The sequence below is a fragment of the Salminus brasiliensis genome, chromosome 19 (assembly GCF_030463535.1).
Source record: "Salminus brasiliensis chromosome 19, fSalBra1.hap2, whole genome shotgun sequence".
NCBI lineage: Eukaryota > Metazoa > Chordata > Actinopteri > Characiformes > Bryconidae > Salminus > Salminus brasiliensis.
The window spans coordinates 14,354,740-14,373,144 of record NC_132896.1 but is presented as its reverse complement, the minus strand read 5'-3'; the positions used below and the strand labels follow the sequence as shown (position 1 = coordinate 14,373,144).

At 40.8% G+C, this 18,405-nt stretch overlaps 1 protein-coding gene across 8 annotated transcripts in view; it reads right to left on the bottom strand.

Annotated features, from left to right (window-relative positions):
• tenm2a (teneurin transmembrane protein 2a) overlaps positions 1-18,405 on the bottom strand; it is a 667,726-nt gene that overhangs the window by 13,437 nt on the left and 635,884 nt on the right. For 6 of the 8 annotated variants that reach the window (XM_072664035.1, XM_072664038.1, XM_072664040.1 and 3 more), the window contains 7 exons: positions 15,554-15,577; positions 8,042-8,188; positions 6,124-6,334; positions 5,639-5,758; positions 4,486-4,747; positions 3,753-4,020; positions 70-213 (listed from right to left, as the gene is read on the bottom strand). In XM_072664035.1, the coding sequence (XP_072520136.1) occupies positions 70-213; positions 3,753-4,020; positions 4,486-4,747; positions 5,639-5,758; positions 6,124-6,334; positions 8,042-8,188; positions 15,554-15,577 (1,176 nt within the window). The remainder of the gene's footprint in view (positions 1-69; positions 214-3,752; positions 4,021-4,485; positions 4,748-5,638; positions 5,759-6,123; positions 6,335-8,041; positions 8,189-15,553; positions 15,578-18,405) is intronic. The other 2 variants (XM_072664037.1, XM_072664039.1) reach the window with 1 other exon arrangement.

Here is an 18,405-nt window from a genome sequence, read left to right as displayed (position 1 = left end):
CTGTGTGTGTGTAAGAGAGAGAGAGAGAGAGAGAGAGAGAGAGTGCGTGTGATAGAAATGTGGCCGTACCACTGCGCAGGTTGAGGATGTGGTGTTTGTCCAGAGACCATCCTCCAAGGTTAGAGGGCTCCAGTTCATATCCTTGAAGTACCGCTGTCCTCTTCTCCCACAACACCAGGCTAGGACACGTCTCGTACTCATAACCCACAGAGACTGCAGAGAGAAGAAAAACAGAGGGCGGAGAGAATGATAGAGAGAAAAAGAGAGAGAAGGACAAGAGAGAGGGCATATTAGGCTATTGATGATGCTAAAATCATATTTAACTGATTATTAAGGAAGTAAGAACTCAGTTATCAGAAGATCTGGATTAGAGGCTTAGCATTTGAGGTATATCTATGTATTTCAGAACATTTTGCACTCCTTTTTATTTGAATACAGTTTATATTTAAACGGCTTGTTAATGTAAGTTTCAGATTTTCCTAGTATTAAGTATTTATCCCCTGTGCTTTAATGCCAGTGTGCACTCAAGCTGTGCAAAAGTTTCTGATGAGTAGAATTATCCTGAACACGAGCTTTAATGGAAGAGACAGGACTCAAAAAAGCATCTGACATTCACATGGTCAGTGTCACACATTAGCAGTAATCAGAACAGTTCTTGGTCATTTCACATGAATTACTGTACTAGCTTTTACTTAATGATAAATGAATCCCAGTTTCTTTCATACTTATGTCTTGTGTCATAAAGAAACTTTGGGTATGAGAAAGGCTAAAGAAACTGAACAAATGAATAAACTGGATGTATGAATTAATACCCTTAACTTAACCCTAATCGGTTGAGAGCCAGCATAGCTCGGTTCAGTGACGGACAACAGCAGATCACAAGTGAACCGCCAAACCCCAACCCAAATGCCTTTCATAAAGTCCTCACAGCCAGGAACGCAGTGGGACGCAGAAGGTGCCAGACTAGCCGCTCCTTAATGCTTAGGGCAGGGTGCCTTCTCACATCCTCAGAAACCGCAGGGAAGCGTGAACAGATGATCTCTTCAAACACTCTGTAATAGGACATGACTTGCTCTCTTGCTCTTCTGCACTGGCCTGCACCGTTTGTGGTTGTAACAGGGTCGTAGTCAGGTGCATGTTTCTGCAGAGTAGGCCCACCTGGATATGTACATGTCATGTACTGAGGACTGGGCCACAGCCTTCATCGGTCTAAATTAGCATATACCTACTACTGAGTTATCAATTAAACAGTCAGCGTGTGTGTGACAGACTAAATCATCTAAATGAGAAAGAGGGAGGCCAAGGTTTGAGATGAGGGACAAGGACTCAAGAGTTTAAAATCAATGGTAATGAAATCAATTTGACTGCAGATAAGTGCAGAAAATGACTGCGAAACGCTGGTCTTGTGGTCTTTTAATTGTTCAGCTAATGAGTAGAACACTGGTCAGCTGTAAATGTACATTAAGTAGCTGAGCTATAGGAGCCTAGACTTGAGAACACTGAGAATGAACATTTGAAATGTCTAATGCTCCATCTAAACGTATCCATATATATATATATATATATATATATATATATATATATATATATATATATATATATATATATTAGGTTTTTGTCTGCATTTTGGCATCCGGTCCATGTGAAAATGCTGTTTTTGATCACTGAAAACTGAGCCTTTTGAAAACGCTCTCTAAGTGTTGTGTGGGCAGAGCTTTATGACAAGGCTGATGAAACAACGCATGCATGTTTCTGGCCGGATCTTAAATACCTCTTTACTCTTCATAGAGTCAGCTACATAAGTCACAAACCTACAGTGTCTACATGAAGATGGCACTAGATTTCAGATTTCAACATATAAATAAATGTAAATGTTGTTTTATTACAAATCTATGATGCTCTATTTAGAATTAGAATCTGTAATTTTATGACTTGTGTAGTACACTATGTAGGGAGCAGTGTGTAATTTGGGATTAAACCTCTGTGTTTTCCTAGTGTTTTGATGTGTTTATTTATGAGGTACAATTTCCCCAATTGTAGCTCAGCATGCTCATGCAAGGGTTTTCGTCTCTGTGGGGATGGAAATATTTTCAAAAACAGAGGAAGGGAATTCTCTGTTTTTATAAATAAATCCGGATATGTATGGACCTAATATAGAAATGGCCTAAAATGACTTAATAATCTTTTTTACATTTACTTCCACTGAAAGATAAGAAGGATTTTCTACCCTTTTTCTGAAATATTGAAACATGTCAAGTGAATCCAAACTTCTTGTTTGGATTCATGTTTTTTTTTTTTTTCATCCTAGTCATATCCACATTCAAATGCTCTAGAAAACTGGATTAACTGAAACAGCTGTGTTAGAATCTTTAAAAACTGGCCATTGTAAAGGGTCTGTTAACAACAAAGACAGCAAAGAGTGCTTGCTTCCATCCTTTGACTTGTATAGTAGGTGCAATGAAATAGGAAGAGAATAACAAATGGAGCCAAGTTTGAGGGGGTGGGTTGGAGGGGATTGTGGTGGGGTCGCTACCACACTGTTTGCACACATGCCACACCAGTGACAGAGTGCTATCCTCAGCAACTTTCCCCTCTGCAGCAGCAGAGAGAGCAGTGTTTGCTACCTGGAGCCACTCTCCAAAGTCTTTGCTGACAGGGCCTGTGAGGCAGAACGCTCTCTAATACAGCGCTGGCTGCTGGGGTCCTGCATTCACACGGCTGAGCGCTAATCCCCTTTGACGTGTAATAAACTCTCTGTGATCCCCGATGAGCGGACCCATATTACACAGCCAGCAAAGTGCTTTTAATCACGCTCTTTTAACTGATCTGCACTCTGTCAGATTAGCTTTTCAGTGATTTTTATTGTTTCAGTTAAAGTGAATGCGGCATTGCAGTGATAGATCAGGGTGAGGGCATTGTGGAAGGATACTTTAGAAAAAAATCTAATTTAGCCAAGATACTAATTCAGTAGTGGACTAGCTAAGACATGTTTGGTGATAGGATGCACCTTTACTTTTCACTGGAGCTAAGAGGCTATTATTACTAAAAGTACATTTTGTCTGAACAAAATTCAGAGTCCTAGAAAGCTGCTACTACTATTTTGAGCCATGCAACGTACACTATATCAACAAAAGTATTGGGACACCTGCTCATTTATTGGTTCTTCTAAAACCAACGCTGTTAAAAAAAAAGAAAAAAAAAATTTTGTGTATCCTGCTTGTGTTGAAGTAATGCTTTTTACGGAGAAGGCTTTCTACTAGATTTTGGAGCATGGCTGTGAGGATCTGATTGCATTCAGCAACAAGAGCATTAGTAAGGTCAGGATGTTGGATGATCACCATCCCAACTTATCCCAAAAGTATTGGATGGAGCACCATAATTCCAGAGAACACAGTATCACTGCTCCACAGCTCAATGCTGGAGGGCTTTGTATCCCTCTAGCTCATGCCTGGCTTTTGGCATGGTGCCAGTATATTCATGTTTATCTGCTCCAGAGAGTCCTATTGTGTCGGTAGTACTTGTATACAGGGACTAGGCAAGATGGGTGTGTGCATTTGCACATTTGTGTCAGCAATGGTTGCAATTTAAAGTAGTTGAATTTGTTCATTTGTCCATATAGTGTACTTTTGGCCATATTTATAGAAAACAGTTTGTCGTGTAGTGGTCACAATTGATTGGCATATTTGATTGATTGAGTGAATACTTTTGGCAATATAGTGTATCTTGTCATCTCGTAGACAATTCTCACTCACCCACTGCCTCAGACAGGCCGTAGACTCGCTGGCCATAAGCATCAGTCTTGTCCCAAATAAAAGTATAGGCCAAGTTGGGTGAGGCGTGGAACCACTTCTGGAAAAGATGACCCTCCACAGCCACCATTAGGTGCACCTTTACCAGGCTGAGGGGCACCACTGCCTGGGTCATGGTAATCTTCAGCAAGGACCTGTAGCCTGCCGTCCGTGAGCTCAGGTGGCACAATTTCAGAGTGGTGCTTGGAATCTCAATCTGCTCATGAAGAATCTGAGGAACGTGAAGAACAAGAGTAGATTAAACCTGCAGATTGTGGTGAGCAGCTGAAGAATGTTCTCTATTAGGGGAGGAGATAGATAAAGAGGGATGTGGATAATGAGAAAAGAAATGAGATTAAACTCAACAGAGAAGGAAGAAGCAAGACTAGTGCAAGATAAAATGCACGAGAAAACAAGGTGGAAATGAAGAAAGAGTTGAACTCCAGTGATTTCAATTAGGTTTGAAAGGAGCCCATTAATGTAAAAAACTGGCTGGAGTCCAATAAGTGAACCAGAAGGGCTTTGCAAATGTCAGGGACCCCTAGTTGAATAGTGCAGCCTGGGTAACTGAGGTGAAAAAGTAATGAAGGGCCGAAGAAACAGTAGGCCTAGCAGCATATCTGCAGGAGCTGCAGCATAATGAGGGCAGGATGGGGGTCTACATGACCCAAAGTGCTCCTTGTGGTCCAGTTCTGACCTGAGTCTCGGGGATGATGGACCGTTCTCCAGGTCTGGAGCTGAAGAAGGAAGACAGGGGTGAGGCTACCACCACCGGGTCGGGTCGGACAAAGCCGCTCAGATCACAGCCTGGGATGGTGTTCTCTTCTGTTTTCAGCATCAGTGTATCCATGGCATAGAAGCTGTTCCACGGCAGCCACACTGTGCGCTCCTGGCTCAGGAATGGAGCCCGCTCGAAATGAAGTGTGAGAGAAGCGCCTCCGTTAGCGATGAGGTCGAAACTGCGGGAAAGTATAGAAGGGAGGGAGGAAAGCAAGGAGAGAGCAGAAAAAACAAATAATTACTTGTGCTGTACCCATTATTGATGGCACTATTACATTCTGAATGATTTTACCATTCAGAATGCCATTTTTCTAGGGGGAATAATTAATTCCATTGATAGATTGCAGTCATTTCAGCAGAAAAGCTCCAAGTTTACATGACCCTAAATGAATGTAATAAAGATTTGTTCTGTGATGGTTTATGCAGTGGTATACATCACTAGTGCTGGAATCTGAAAAACTATTTTTATTGTGGTTAAAAATTAGGGCTTGGCTTATCAATGCCACGAACAAGCAAAATTCTTAACATGAAGAGGGTGGGAGGAAAGCACAGCAGCCAGCTGTTAATGGCTCAGAAAAATCAGTTTGTACATTCTAAGCCAAAAGGGTTCTCTACAGAATGAAGATAATACCATTTCCCCCAAACTTATTTAAAAGAACATATACAAATGATTCTCGGTCATAGAAAAAATATTTTAAGCAATATTATGTAAGAACTGGCATTTCTCGCTCCTGGGCTTCCCCTACATTTGGGAAGTGTAATTCACGCTTTGAGCCACCATTTAAGGACGCAATTCTGGACATGGGGAGCTACCATGCATGAATATGACTGGAGTTATACAGTTCTCATAAGCGTTTTCCTGGTCGCTTTACCAGGTATACTGCAGTTTCTGGCATATTGAGTGCAGAGTAGCAACGATAGTAATGCTGCTCTCCTTATTAAAGGTCTGTGGAGCATCACAATGATTTTGAGGCTGTTATTTTAAGGTTAAAATGCTACATACTGTTGCTTTAAGTATTCAAATGTATCATGGTTCTATACAGCCATGCCTTTGCTAAAAAACAACTCACGTTCCATCCTGCCGCGTAAGAGTATATCCATAGTGGGGGTATTTGACGAAAGAGACATTGACTCCCACCAGGGGGGTTCCGTCTGTGGTCAGCACCTGGCCTCTGATCAATGATGCCAGACTGAGAAAAACAAAATAAACAGCAGAAGATCAACAAATCAATAACCAATCAACTCACTATAACATCCCTGTAAATAAGGCAATGTTATACTTCTATTTTTTATACTGATATATGATGTTACCAAACGAACTGACAGAATATTTATGTATAGATTTTTACTGTTGTAAGATAACTTCATATCTCTTTAAACTTTGTGTTAATGTAACTTTTTATAAAATATTAAAAAATATGCTTGTCCATTCTATATGAAATGTTAAATAAATATGATTAATACCTAGTGAAAGTAGAAGAACCAGAGTTTAAATGTTTTTATTAATAATAATAATAATAATAATAATAATAATAAAGAACTGGGTAAAGTGTACCTGGCATTGAAGGGGTTTTCTGCTGGGATGATATGTGTGCTGTCACGGCCCACTAGCATCTTCACCCGCTCATAGAAGGAGCGAACCTTCTGTATGGGGAGCTGGCTCTGCTGGATGACCTGCTGGGGGTCTCGGGAGCCTCGGCACAGTGGGCTGTTCTGACATGGGCTCTGGATGCAGCAGTCTGGGTCCATGCAGTCAGTCAAACCATCTACAGGAAAGGAAGAGCAAAGAGAGCCACTGGCTTTAGTGAGCTCACTGTACAATGCCATGCTGTATGAGCAGTCAAAGCTGATTCAAGCTCTACTAGACCAGACTAGTCTCTTGTCCAGACTTTTGAAATATGATCTGGTTTTTATGATCTGCCTTTATACACAGAATATGAAATATCAGATTTTGCTGCTCAGTTAGCAGGACTTTATACTTCCCCTGTTTAGCTGGAATGCTCCTGTGAGTTGTGGCTTAAAAGAGGAAAGGTTAGTGAAAGATATCTAAAACAATGCATGTCTAATGAAGAAAACCCCCCGCCTGGATACAATCGCTGTGCCAGTAGTCCTTTAGTAAGGTCAGATTGCTTTGTGTTACTGTAGCTGAAAGTCAAAGTGAGAAAGCCAAAGAGAGAGAGGTGGATAAATAAGGTGAACCCAGAAAAAGGCACCTCAGGTCAGAGAGAGCATTTATCTCCTAAACTATACCCCACTGAGATGAGCTGTCCACTGAAAGTCACTTTGACCCTCGAGTAGGGAGAGACTTTTAAAGCCATGAGACACAGCTCCCACCTAACACAGCGCTAGACCTTCAAAGCTTAAACCCTCATACATGTAGTCTCTCTTTAATCTTTTCAGACTGGCTGTCCCGCAGGCAGGACAAATGTCACGTTGTCTTTAGAGCATTGCTGCCTCTGCTGAGTGAGAAATATGCTTTTTTCTGCTAAAACAAAATTCTCCTGAAATTCTGTAAAAGTCAGCCCAGGTTTCAATGTCTGTTTCCTTCTGTACAAACTTGGAGGAACAGAAATGGATTGTTTGTCATGCTGCCTGGTATGTTGCTTGCATATTCTGCACATAGGTCAGTTTTCACCCTTTTTATGGACTAACCTCTTACTTTATAGAATAAGTGAGTAAAAATCGTGAAATAACTGAATTTTTGAAAGAGGATCTTGTCTGAAGCCCCTCCGGCTCCCAGTCTAACATCCTATGAATGCCATCTCTATTATTAACATGTTCACAACTACGTTTTTGCAACCCACCACCACCTTGTAATCTCCCTTTTACTCTGTCATACACTATATTTCCAAATGTTTGTGTTCACCCCTTCTGATGAATGCATTCTGCACCCATTGCTGGCACAGATGTGCAAATGCTCACACATTGAGCTGTGGAGCAGTGGAACTGTGTTCTCTGGAATGATGGTGCTCCATCCAATACTTTTGGAATGAGTTGAGGAGTTGGGGAGGAGGTGGGGGTGGTGAACATCCAACAATCTGACCTCACTAATGCTCTTGTTACTGAATGCAATCCAATCCTCACAGCTATGATCCAGAATCTATTAGAAAGCTTCCCCTAGACAGTAGAGACAGTAACTCTTTTTTAAATACCCTGAATGAACAGAATCTCATATATAGTATTGTGTATAGTACTATATATACTATTATATACTATAATACTATTTTTTAAACATCCGAGAAAAGAAGTAGAATTAGAGCTAGAACTAAATTTAGTACAAATATAGAAATAAACAATGGATGTGATTGCATGTGTATGAATAATTTATGCATGTGAGTGTTTAAGCTTAACCATTTACAAAGCTCTCCTCGAGGAAGCCCAGCACAAAGCTGGAGGATTCCTTTAAAGTTGAAACTCTGGTGTGAAAGCATTAATAATACACATTTTCAAGTCATTTTTGATCGCCCTCTGACCTCCTTCATTGTCTTTGTTGTCTGCGCAGGACGTCTCCATGGCAACATTGCAGCCGGTGCCCCTCCAGCCTGTCTTGCACTCGCAGTGCCAGCTGTTCTGCCCCATGGTGCACTGGCCGTTACCGTTACACAGGTTGGGACAGCCATCTGAGAAAAGGGTAAAAGAGGGTAGAAAGAAAAGGGAGACACAAAATGAGAGGAGTATGAGATCCAAGAGTCAGTTCATTGCCATCTTCAGTCTTCAGTCTCTAAGGGCATGCATTAACATGCATTCTCACACACACACACATATACACATACAACATGGGCACAATCGGACACACAGGCGCTCTCCTAACACACAGACTTACACCCGCCACCTCAGCCGACTGGTAACATATGAAGCTGCCCTGAAGACAAATCAAAAGCAACACTGACCACTCGTAAGTTGACTATCACTAGAAAATAGCATTTTGATTTCACATACTCTACAGAGCGCTGGGGGGCATCACTGGTGGTAAACAGCTTTATCAGAAGTCCCTCGAGTTCTTGTCGAGTTGGGAATATTTGATAAGAACATGTATGGGAGCTCCCAGCGGGTTAATTTGGTGGAGATGATTTGATTCTCCTGGCCTGAGCACACTGTTCTTTCATGTGTGAATGTGATTAGGAGCTAAGCTCGAGACTACAGATCAGATTAGGAGGCCTCTAGGTGAGAGAGTGTGAGAGCAAGAGTGTGTGTGTGTGTATGAGTGAAGATAGCGGAAACATTTAGCAAGAGAGCTGAGTGAGAGAGAAGTGAGAGAGCAGGTGAGAGTCTATGGGACGAGATGTATGTAGGGGTGGGGGATGTAAATGTGTGAAGGATGTTATGTGTGATTTTATCAAAGCTAATACCATGAATTCCACTTTAAAGCTCCTGTTCACACTGATGTTTTATACTTTATCCTGGTGTGTGTACGTATGTGTGTGTGGGTAAGTGAAGGGGCTTTTTATGTAAAAGGGAAGTTTTTAAGAACGGTTTGTAAGTGTTACGCATGTGCCTCTGTTTGGCCTGTCTCCTGTGTACCTGTCTGTCCTTATCACGCCTGTCCCTTTGTTTTGTTTCATGTGCTTTTAAGCACATGGCTCTGTTCGCCAGTCCCAGCCCCGCCTGTTCATCAGTGTTCCCACCTGTGCCTCTTCACTAGCCACGCCCCCTTGTTAGTCCCAGGTGTTCCTTGTGTGTCCCTGTGTATAAGTACCCCTTTGTTGCAACCTTCCCTTGTTTGGTCGTTTGCATGTTTGTGTTGGTTTTACAGTTTGTTGACTTGTTTGTCTGATTCTTGTTTTGTTTGATTTAGTAATCTTAGTGTTTGTTTGGTTTCCTTTTGTGTTAAGTTAGTTACCTTTGTTCGTCTCCTTGAGCTGTTTGCTTAATCCATTTGTTCTGTTTGCTTCCAACATTAGTCTCAGTACTTGGTAGGTTTGTTTGCCTGTTGGTTCTGTTTGTTTAATTCTCTTGTTAGTTTGTGTTTTAGATTGTTTTATTTTCTTTTAATAAATGTCCTACGAGTACATCTGCCTCTGTCTCCAAGCTCAACACACTGTAACAGTAAGAAGTAGGGGTATGAATCAGAGCTCTGATCTAATTGGGATTCTTTAGGACATAATTCTAGGGATATACTGATAGCCAAGTGAATTCATTTTTCTGGGCCTTGATACATCAGGATTGACGTTATGGAGAAATGCAAAATGTAAATGAATGTAAAAACCCTCTTTACTTCCAATAGCAGTCTTTCTGCTGGAACTGATATGCATCCAATGTCACTGTAAACTATAAAATCTCACGCTTCAGGTATGGTGTCCTTTTTTTTTTTTTTTTACACAGAAAGGCACCATTTATAGAACAAATAAATACTGGCTGTAAACAAGTAACCTAATTTCATCCTTAAAATTCCTCCTGTCCTGGGTGGCTGGAGTACTGCATAGTTTAGTGATTCCCTGCTAATTTCATTCAGTTAATCGCCAGGTTTAGTAGGCGTTTGGAATTTTATTATAATCCATTCCAGTTTAGTGCAGATAAATCTGTAAATGAAGCAAATGCATCACTGCATTTTATGCATCACTTTAGCAGTGACATGTTCAGAAAAGAAGCAAAAAATTACAATTGAAACAAACTTGTCACAGCCGTTTGCTATGGCATAACAGCATGGATTCATGGGCGTCCCAGGGAGAGGCAGTGTGTGTGACGGACGGCCGAGTGCATGGAGCCATGAAAAGGGCAAACTCCATATTCCAGCAGCTTCACTAGGACATAATTAAGCACCCTGGAGTTGTGACCTGACATTTTCTGACTTATCTCACACTTTTGTAAATAAAACAGTCAATGTTTTACTCAGGAGCGACTGACTGGTCCAGTCCGGTTTTAGCATGCAATTGCATCTTGCGTGTGCTGGTCTACGATCAGCTATTACCCTTCATATTCCAGTAAACACAATGTTGTGGACGGGGTAATTGGTCATTAATGACTATTACTGTCAGATGCCTCACTCCAAAAGCTTAACCTCAAACAGTTAACACATTTGTCAGCGTGTCAGTGGTCTTGTCTGTTTGTCACCATAGAGACATGGCCTTTTGGAAGCGGTTGGTGTTTTTTATCATGCAGCTGTGGCATTAGTGCCAGCTGATCCAGCACAGGTGACATTTCAATGGATTTGTGGTCGGGGGGGGGAGGACAGCACGGCCAAAGTCAAAGGAGCGTGAAAACCCCTGAATGCGCCAAACCCATTCAGCCGCCACAAATCAAATGCAACGTCACTTTAATTAATATAATTTTCAACGTCTGGGGTCCTTCAGATGCCACATTAACAGCCCGCTATGCATTGATTGCCACATAATATTGAGCCGAGAGAAAAGTCACTTAGCAATGATTGCTTTTTAAATTGAGTTGCCATTTTAAGGAGCCAAATACTTATGAAGCACCAAGACAGCAGAATCTATAGTGGCCATTGATCTCTTTCGTTGGGCAGGACCGAGCACGGTCCCTCTTTTATGCCAAAGGCCAGTCGATTCCCTGCACACTAACTAGAATAAAGTGGGGCTTCAGAAAGTATTAAGACACCTAGCTAAAGTAATGTGGTTGGAGTCCATTGTAATCCCTTTAAAAAGGAGGCGAGATTGCCTTGGGTTATGGGTCGCCACACACACTGAGAGAGGGAGAGTGGGAGGGAGAAAGAGGTGTGGGAAAAGAAAGCAGCCACACAAAAAGAGAAGCCACCTGTACAGAGGAAGCTAGAGAAGAAAAACAAAAAGACTATCTAAATGCTGTGCAGAAAAAAGAAAAATAAAGAAAAGAACAGATAGAATAAATAAAGAAGAAAGAAAAATATGAACAAACATATAATAAAAAAGTGTAAGAGAAATAGGAATTAAAAAGGTATATATGGGATAAATGGCAGCAGTAGAATAGTAGGCTGTGATGTGTATGATAGAGAAAGAAAAGGAATAAAGGAAGAGCTGCACTCCAGCACGTTCTCTGGTCTGCTGGTGTGCAGCTCTTTCCCCTTTAAAGGTCATAAAAATAAAGGTTAGATTCATAAATCCTCAAAACTATCCTTGGGACGGGACTGATAAAATCAAACAGTGAGAGAACCTATAAAACACTCTCCATCTGGACTTGCTTGAGTTTGATAGTTCTACGTCTAAAAAGTCAAATCTCTCCCTCAACTTCCCATCACTGAAACTAGTAAAAGGTTAGAAGAGTGCTTTCACACAGCTCACGGGCTGCTGACTGAGAGAGAGGCTAAAGAGAGAGTTATAAAAGAGAAAAATGATTGACTGCCCGTCTGAACTCCCTAAGAATCCCAAGACTTGGGAAGGAAATGAGACACTTCTGGGACAACCATAAATAATGATGCAATATAAAGATACACTGTAAGTGATGTGCTCTCGTTTGATGATTTTAAAAGATCAAACACTGTAGAACGAATCCTGCTGCCTGATCCAGCAGAGATCAGAAATGCATGTTCTGAAATGCACATTTGTTTTGCATGCCTCTGTACTCCACCATTGTCTGCACAGGTTGGCCAATCATGCATTTGATCACGCATAAACCATGTCCGTCAAGGGCCTGTACCAGCATGCAAAGTCAATGCGCAGACTGAAGAAACCGCAGTGTGAGATTTTCAGCCAATCTTCCCACGCTGCTACAACGTACAGAGATTTCAGTAAGAAAGAAAGAAAGAAAAGAAAAAGGTTACAAAGCATGGGGCCTTTTTTCTAAGGAAAGATGGATATAAATATATATACAATATAAAAAAGACAAACAAAACAAACAAAGTAATGATGTAAGGCTGTGCAGACAAGAGAAAGAGAAGAAGAAAAAAGAGAGAAACAAAAACAAATAAAGAAAGAACAGAAGAATTAAACAAACACTTAAAAGACAGAAAAAAGAAAGAAACACAAATAAAAGAAAGACTATACAAATATAGAATGAAGGAAATGGAGAGAAAAAAAATTAAGAAAGAAAGAAAGGTTACAAAGCAAAATGGGACTTTTTTTTCAAAATGGGAGGAAAGATGGAGGTAAGGCTGTAAAAAACAAAAAGAAACAAACAAACAAACCAAAGGAATAGAAGCAAGACAAATAGATGAAACAGAAAAAAAGAAAAATAATAATTAGCAAACAAATAAATAAAGGTAAATATGCAAACAAAATAAAAAAAAAGATATGAACAAAAAGTACAATATAAAGAAGAAAGAAAGAAAGAATAGATAGATAAAAGACAAAAAGAAAGGATAAAAAAGATAAAAGAAAGACATAAAATAAAAAAGAAAGAATGGATGGATGGAATCATTTTGAAATAAAAAGAAATGCCAACATTGATTTAAATTTTATTAAAGTCAATCGCTAAAGAAGTTTCCTCCAGAAGACATTTAATTTATACTAATTAAACAAGCACTAATTTATTTGATGTTGTGTAGCACTCACCAGTTTTTCTAATTGGTTTGTGGAGTGATTTTTGTGGTCACAGGGTGATTTTATAAGAATTATGGAACTCTTTCAGCTTTAGATCTGTATGTCCAACAACATAAATACCATTAATAACACAAACCTCCCACCTAGCATCACCTCACAAAACATGAATATGAACATACACACCTCTAATTTAAATATATTACAATATGATTAGAATGCATGACGTTGTGTGAGGATATAGAAGGTGTGTTGCTGGAACACAGCAGTGGGCTTTCTCCTTCCTCTGGAAGTTCACACTGAAAGGCCCGACTGATGCATCCTGTTGAAGTGATTACTGAAGGTCCACCACTCATAGCCATCATTATCCCTGCTTTCCCTGCCGCTGCATATTCGCCGCCCGCGCTCTTGTACACATCCCCCCAACCCCCTCTGATCCCCCCATTAGTATGCACCCGGCGAGGGAGAAAGTGTGCAGATTCTGGGACAAAGTCATTATGATGCCTCCCTCTGGCCCTGTGCCCCGAGAGACAAAATATGTGAAGTAAAATGCTCATGTCCCACCCGTCGTCCATTCCCACCCCCCTCAAAAAAACAACAAAAAAAACTCTGCACCAGTGGCTCATGAAATTTAACAATCACCACAGGATCCACGCCCTCCCTGCCACCTTCAGCCCCAACTTCAGCCCCAACTTCAGCTCGCCACTTTCAGCCTGCACAAACCTGCTGAAACTTTTAGCAGCCCTGCTCTGCTTTGTTCCCTGTAATTTGCCTATAGAAAAGAAAGGGGGTGCGCAAAACAAAAAAAGTAGGCTGCTAATATCCTGCTGAGATAGATGAACTTTATGTTGTGTTTTTCTGACTGATCTTGAGTCTGCGGTCTTTGCCAGCACCAATGCAGGCACCCCTGCTCGTACATAAGGGCTGGATTCCTGGACATCGAGTAAGCCTAGTTTTGTACTAAATTGCAATGTCGAGTTGGTGCTTTGTGACTTTCCACAGTTATGGCAGCTTTCCCTCCAGCCATCGTTGCTTAAAGTCCTTATTAGCAGGGTGTAACAATGCTCATATTCCGACTCATTTGCAACCTTGTAATTCCAAGGATCCAGTGGCATTCACGGTAAAAATGTACACAGAACAAAACATATCGACTTTGGCGCATTTCTGTTCACCGCAGGGCATGACAACAGCAATTTTAGAAAATCCTATGCATTTCTGTCCTTCAGAATTAAAGCTTTTCAGTGGATACCCATACTTCCTGATACGAACACAACGCTCACAGAATGACGCTTGATATCAGAAATGTCTACTTTTGATATTTAGTGTAACTCATGCTGCCAAAACAGCTCCACAAGACCTCTGAAGGTGTTCTGTCATATCTGGCACCAGGGTATTTGCAGCAGATCATTTAAGTCTAGTAAGGTGGGCCTCAATGGATCACATTAATGAGCCTTGGGTACCCATCACCTTGTCACCGGATCACTGGTTGTCCTTCCTTGGATGACTTTTGGTAGGTACTAACTACTACTACCAGGAACACCCCACAATACCTGCTGCTTTGACCCAGTAGTCCACCTATCACAATTTGGTCCTTGTCAAAGTCACAGTCAGTTTGTGTCAGTTTATGCTTGCCCATTTTTTCCTTAACTTTAAGACCTGACTGTTCATGTTCCACCTAATATGCATATCTCACCTCTTGACAGATGCCATTTAGACCAGATAATCAATGTTATTCACTTCACTTGTCAGTTGTCAGTTTTAATGTTGGCTGATCGGAGTATATTGACCGCAAATCAAACATGTGAATGTCTTGATTGTTTTTATAGTCACAATGAAATCTGTAATTTAGAAGGTTAGAAGGCCTATTTACATATTGTAGACAAACCTCTGGGATTTCAGTATTGCAAAAGCAAGATGCTGTGATACTGATTAACAGATGGTATACTGCAAAACCCTACACCGTTTATGTTTTAATCTGTGTTTAGTCTTGGATGGTGTTTTGTTTTGTTTATCTAAAAATTATATGGACTCTCCAGCCTATTAGTAAGCTCAAGTACAGTTGCATTGTAAGACCCTCCTGGTATAAACACAAAGAGACCCTCTTCTGATATTTTGTTAAATTATTAGTTCTCATTTGTAGCAGAGAAAATTGCAAACATGCAATTCCTTTCGTACCTAACTGTGCAAATAATGATGTAACTGATGTGTGCCATTACAATTCCATTCTTCCCAAATGTACACAGAATATTTAGCAAAAGACAAGAACAAGTCTACACTTCTTAGGGGTTAAAACCCCACACAATCACAAAGAGAGATAGACAATGACCCGAGGCTTTATAACCGTTAAGGTTATAACAAACCGGCACAAGAAAACACGGGACGTAGAGAAACACACACTTGCATTCCAGACCCGCTCTACACGGCTAGGCGCTCTAGTGTACACCACCAAGTCTACTCTACAGGACACACTGTCGGAAGCACACAGTCTCTACACAGCCAAAGCTATCGGGAGAAGTGCTAGTGGCCAGTGCTACGGTGCAGCTAGCGCTACGACACAGTGCGGACGAGGTACAATACCTTTATAAGTCTCATCCCAATAGTCTGCAATAGAGAGAGCACGCAAAGAGGGGGAACAAGAGGGCGAGGTGAGAGGCAGGAGACATGCACACATGCAGCTTTTAATGACACTGTCTGGTAAAAGTATGGAGACTTCCAGCAATAAGAAATAAGCAGCGTACGTTTGTACTGCAATTGTACTTGTACTTGCGATAACCTTAAGGACTTAAGTTACGGACTTACTAAGTTTATTGGGAGGAAAAAACAATATCACAAATATGAACAGAACACAGTACAAGGAGAGTGTTATCACGAAAAACATCACAGCTGCACATAACACATAACGTTGTGTGCTCTATTCATTTATAAACACTTCTAAAGGCTTATTCCAACAAGCATCCTTTTACATGGAGCCTGCTTTGGCAAGTGTGATGTCATTTGACTTTAGCAAGGGTTCAAACATCTGCTGGAATTGTTTACATACAGTAGGTTTATGTCAGTTGACCTGAAAGGCTGTAGATGTTGGTTGGCATTTCCACGAGTGTTACTGAAATACGTAATGCAACTCAAAAGATCTCAAATCTCTGTCTTTGTTGGATTTATTTGACCTGAACTATTTAGAAAGTGTAGTTTTTACACTGCATGTCAACTTCCTGATGAACGGACCAAATGAAATGTCTCAAAAATGGAATTACACCTTGCTAAATCAACTTCCATTAAAAGTTGACTGTTTTACTGTATAGCTACCATACAAGGTTTTGTGCCAACAGCGATGAGAGTGTTTACAATATTTAAAATTTCTTCTTCTTGGTCTATTTCTTGGATTTGCTAAATTAAGCATAGCAGCTAGAAGCAGCTTGGAGTAAGAAAAACACTGCTGTTACGGCCACTGGTTGGTGGGGGTAATGCGGGTATAGTGAAAGAACATGCAGAGATGGTTAGCCCACATTTCAGCCAATTAGTATGTGGTTAGAGCAGCAGCATAAGCAAAACAATTCTACTACATCATACTAAACTGTATGTTCATCGGGAAAAAAACACAAAAACTCTGATAGTCTCTACAGGCAGGTTTTCTTGATATGAGCAGTCAGGAGTGCCTTGAAAAATAGGCACTCATGTGTATGTAGAAAACACATAGCAGCTGAACATTTAAAGCTATTATATTATAAAGCTATATTATTTTGATAGACGTGCAGATATTTGTAGTTGTGTTGTCATGGATACGCATATCTTTACATGCTTTCCTCACAATAAACTGGTTAGCCTTTAATATGTTGTCAAATGAAGTTTTTGTAAGCTGACCAAGGGGGGGCACGCTCAAGTATTAAAACAATGCTTTTTTCAAAAAGCTAGGTGTCTCTAAACTTTTGACGGGCAGTGTATAGCAGAGCATTCTAAGAAGGGTGCAGTTCAGCTTTTAAAAGGAGCTCAGAGGACTATAAATGGAAAGCGATGGCTAGCTTTTGACTTTCTCTGCCGAGTCAGGATGACAATAGACCAGACGGCCTTTCAGTAAACAGCAGGGGGGAAGAAACTGAAGGCAAGAGGTTGCTTAGGTTGGAGAAGACTTGATTTGTGTCACTTGTGTCATCTTAAGAGTGACAGACTCTCTCTCTTTCATTCAGACAGATGCAAACACACACACACACACACACACACACGCACTCACAGAGACACCCAGACAGTGACAGAGACATGCTCATGCTTTAAAAGTCTATTTTTGAGAGAGAGAGAAGTCAGGGGCAAGTTGAAAGTGTGACTTATCAGGTGAAGACATCTGCAGCTTTCATCTGCTCTTCTATGACAGAGACTTTTCGGTACGTGAGCCCACTCACCTGTCTGCGCCGTCTGGCGTGTGATCAAACACCAGCCTTCTCGCAGTCGAACGCAAGACCCAGGAAAAGTGCTAATGTCTCTCAATTCCTCAACGGCTGACCTTCTATAGCCATTCTATTTGCTCATTCCTTGTCTGACCCTTCTCTAGTCCTTTCTAATTCTCTGCCTAACCCTGCTGGATTGGAACCTGTCCCCATTTTTCGACATTAAAACCTCTCAAATCAAACTCTTCCCTGCACATTTCCTTCAGTAAATCCCCTTTTAAAAAGCCATCTCTCAGCTCTTATTAGCTACGCCTTCTGTGTGTCTATCTCAGATGTGTCTGGGGCTTATTTTAATGTATTATTCCTTTTATCCACAAGCTCAAAACTTGCATCATCATAGTTTCCGTTTCATTAGAATCCTTTGAGTGACGCACTCTGCCTGCACGCCTCAGCCACAACTCTCAGCAAATACGAGGGAGAGGAAAAGACTTACATTTGATCACTTCCAGTCCTGCTTAACTCCTCTATATCATTCAGTCAGACAGACACTTAGAGCTAATGAGCTTATAACAGTGGTTTCTAAACCCAGTCAAAGGGACTCCATGCTCTTCACATTTTTGCGCTTTCCCAGCTTGGAGATCGTAAGGGCTTGATAAACAGCTAATGTGAATTAAACAAGAGATCCCAACCCCAGACATGAGTGAAAAACAACATTTACTCCATCTGTTTGCTCATTCTTTGGCCTTCTCTAGTCTTTTCTTATCTTATACCTTGATCTTGCTGGCTTTGGAAACTGTTCCTTCTTTTTTTTAACACCTTAAATTGTCTTTTTGGGGAACAGATAACAAACACCCCTGTAAACAGTGAAGTATAGAATTCTAAAATACAAAAGTAAGAATTTCACATTTAAATTTACCTAAAATATAAAAGTTAACCTAGCCACCAAAACACACATATCCAATGAAAAACATGCTTCTTAATTTTTGTCTGTTTTTAGCCTTCTCCATCAGTTGAACCCCGTAGCTGCCCTGTACACTGTGTAAATAATGCTGG